Source organism: Sinocyclocheilus anshuiensis, unplaced genomic scaffold (assembly GCF_001515605.1).
Source record: "Sinocyclocheilus anshuiensis isolate Anshui unplaced genomic scaffold, SAMN03320099.WGS_v1.1 scaffold454, whole genome shotgun sequence".
Taxonomy (NCBI): domain Eukaryota; kingdom Metazoa; phylum Chordata; class Actinopteri; order Cypriniformes; family Cyprinidae; genus Sinocyclocheilus; species Sinocyclocheilus anshuiensis.
In genome coordinates this window covers 3,244,693-3,247,329 of record NW_015548217.1, presented here as the reverse complement: position 1 = coordinate 3,247,329, position 2,637 = coordinate 3,244,693, and the positions used below count along the sequence as shown (strand labels likewise).

General features: G+C 35.9%; 1 protein-coding gene across 1 annotated transcript in view; it reads left to right on the top strand.

The window, feature by feature from the left end:
- The window catches only part of LOC107653925 (integrin alpha-3-like), a 60,352-nt gene that overhangs the window by 31,835 nt on the left and 25,880 nt on the right, over positions 1 to 2,637 (top strand). The window contains exons 2-3 of the mRNA XM_016440786.1: positions 415 to 551; positions 2,440 to 2,516. Coding sequence (XP_016296272.1) covers positions 415 to 551; positions 2,440 to 2,516 — 214 coding nt within the window. The remainder of the gene's footprint in view (positions 1 to 414; positions 552 to 2,439; positions 2,517 to 2,637) is intronic.

The following is a 2,637-nucleotide window of genomic DNA, read 5'->3' as shown; positions in this document are numbered from 1 at the left end:
TTTGTGTTCTACTGAAGAAACAAAGTCACCTACATCTTGGATGCCCTGGGGGTAAGCAGATAAACATTACATTTTAATTTTTGGGTGAACTATCCCTTTAAGGCCCATATTTTGGTTAAAAGTCACGTTGAAACGAAAGTAGCAACAGATATTTTCTTGAAATGAAAAAAGAAAAAATGTGGTCCTATGCATCGGTTGTTGATTGGATGTTGAGTAAAAACAGATGAACACACGCTTGTAGAGGTGTGGTTTAAACAGGGTAAATGACTGGAGGAGTCCTGGTCAATTTTTGTTTAAATGAAACATATGCACTGGTGAATTGTTCACAATATAATATGCATTTAGAAAATATATGAATAGTATTCAGAAAAATCGATTTGAGTCTTTTATTGAGTGTTTGCTGTTCTTCTGTAGGCTTTTAGTCGGAGCGCCCCAAGAAAAAGCCCAGCCCCAGCTCAGCAAATTCAACATTAATGAAACCGGAGGCGTGTATTACTGTCCCATCACCATCGACCAGCATGACTGCAGGAGGATGGACCTCATCAGTCCACGTAGGTATTCCTATGCTTAAAGGGTTAGTTCACCCAAAAATGCAAATTAGCACACAAATTACTCACCCTTAAGTCATCCTAGGTGTATATGACTTTCTTCTTTCAGACGAATCCAGTCGGAGTTATATTAAAAATTGTCTTTGATCTTTCAAGCTGTTTAATGCCACTCAGCGGGTGTTGCATGCATCAGTCCAAAAGAAGTTAAATAAAAACCGCCCATCCATTAAAAAAAGTGTCTCACACGGCTCCGGGGGGTGAACAAAGGCCTCCTGTAGCGAATCGATATGTTTTTGTAAGAAAAATATCCATATTCAAAACGTAATAATCACTTTAATGTAGCTTGCGCCAACAGTCCTACACGTAAGCAGCTCCGGGCGAATGACGTATGAGTTCAGTATTGCGCATGCGCCGCTCAGAAGTGACATCCACATATCAGCGCTCAGACAGTCCTATCTATTTCCCACAATTACCTGCTCCTGTTTTAGGCATAAGTGAAAGTTAAAACAAGCCTCAACACAGCAACCATAAAATTCACCTGTCTGAGTGCTGTCTCAGTCCATGTTATTCAAAAGACCTTCATCTTCACATTTCCAGCCTGCCTTTCTCCCTCCTCTGTCAGTTCGGCTTGACTGGCTCATGCTGCAGGCAGGTATTTGCTTCAGAATTAACATGATAAGTGTCTGAGTCTGTGTAACATAAAAGTTACTTTGAGCAGACGCAGAGCATGTCTGTTCTGGTTTACAGCATTTTTAGTAACACTTTAAAAGTATGGACATTTCTTAGCTTAGTATTTGTTAGCTTTAGTACTTGGTGTGGTGGATAAGTATACTTAAAAAAAACATAAAAATACATTATAAATCATACAGCAACACTCTGGCAACCACAAACAAAACTTTAGCATTGTGGTGTCGAGACTTTAGCACTAGTCGAAATTTTGTTTCAGCAAAAGCACTCATGAATTCATGGGAAATATAGACTATACTAGCATTTAAATTTTCATTGCAAGTGTCACAGTCTTTAAGTGTCGAAGTGTGCTTAGTATTGCACTCTTAGAAATTTTTTTTTTTTTAAACTATATTTGCGGATAATATCATATTAATTAAATAAAGGGTCGATTAAGTGCACTAAAAGATAATGCACTTTCATGACTGTATATTCTAAAAACACTTTTTCACTTCAAAGTACATTTGAAAGAAGTACATTTATTTTGGTGTGCTGACTAACATAATAAACCACAATGTACTTCATTTTAATTTTAACTGTAGTACTAAACTTAATTTCAAATGTGTAATTACAAATATTTAAATATGACATGCCCAATTCAAGTACAGAAGTCAACATTTGAAGTGAATCAAAACAAGTTGTCCTAAAACCAAAATGCGTTCTTGTCTTAGGACAACTTTGATGAACTTTTTTGATCCACATCAAATGCTGACTACTATATAGTATTATAGTGCAAAGTATATTTTATTTTACCATAAATGCTTGTCAATACATTCAGCATAACCATATCTGAAAGACAACAGAAGTAATTATGAAATTACATGTAAAGATGTACTTTAATTCTACATAAGTGGGTAAAAAAAGCACATTTAAGTTAAACTAATTGTATTTAATATAAATTTAAACCACAATACATTTTCATTTCATTGTAAATGGCATGCAGCTAACTGTCCGAAAATATTCCCTTCAGTTCACACTTCTTTTGAAGTATATTATTTCCATTATAAATATTCTTTTTAAAAGCATGCTTATGTTATTATTTCTGTTCGAGAGTCTCTCTCAAGCTGCTACCTCATCATTCAGATTGCGATATAGAGAAATGCTCTTTTTGGGCAGACTGAGGTATAAAGTCACTGCTGTCTGATGGAGTGTGTTTCTCCTCCAGCGCAGTCGACAGAGATGGTGGAGGGCATGTGGCTGGGAGTGACCGTGGCCAGTCAGAGGAATGGAGGACGTGTTCTGGTGAGATCAGATGCATCTTTGGTTCCTTTTTATATATATATATATATATATAATAAACAGTTTATTTGCAAAGGCAATACCATCACTTAAAATCAAAAAAAAAAAAAAAAAAACCCCCCTC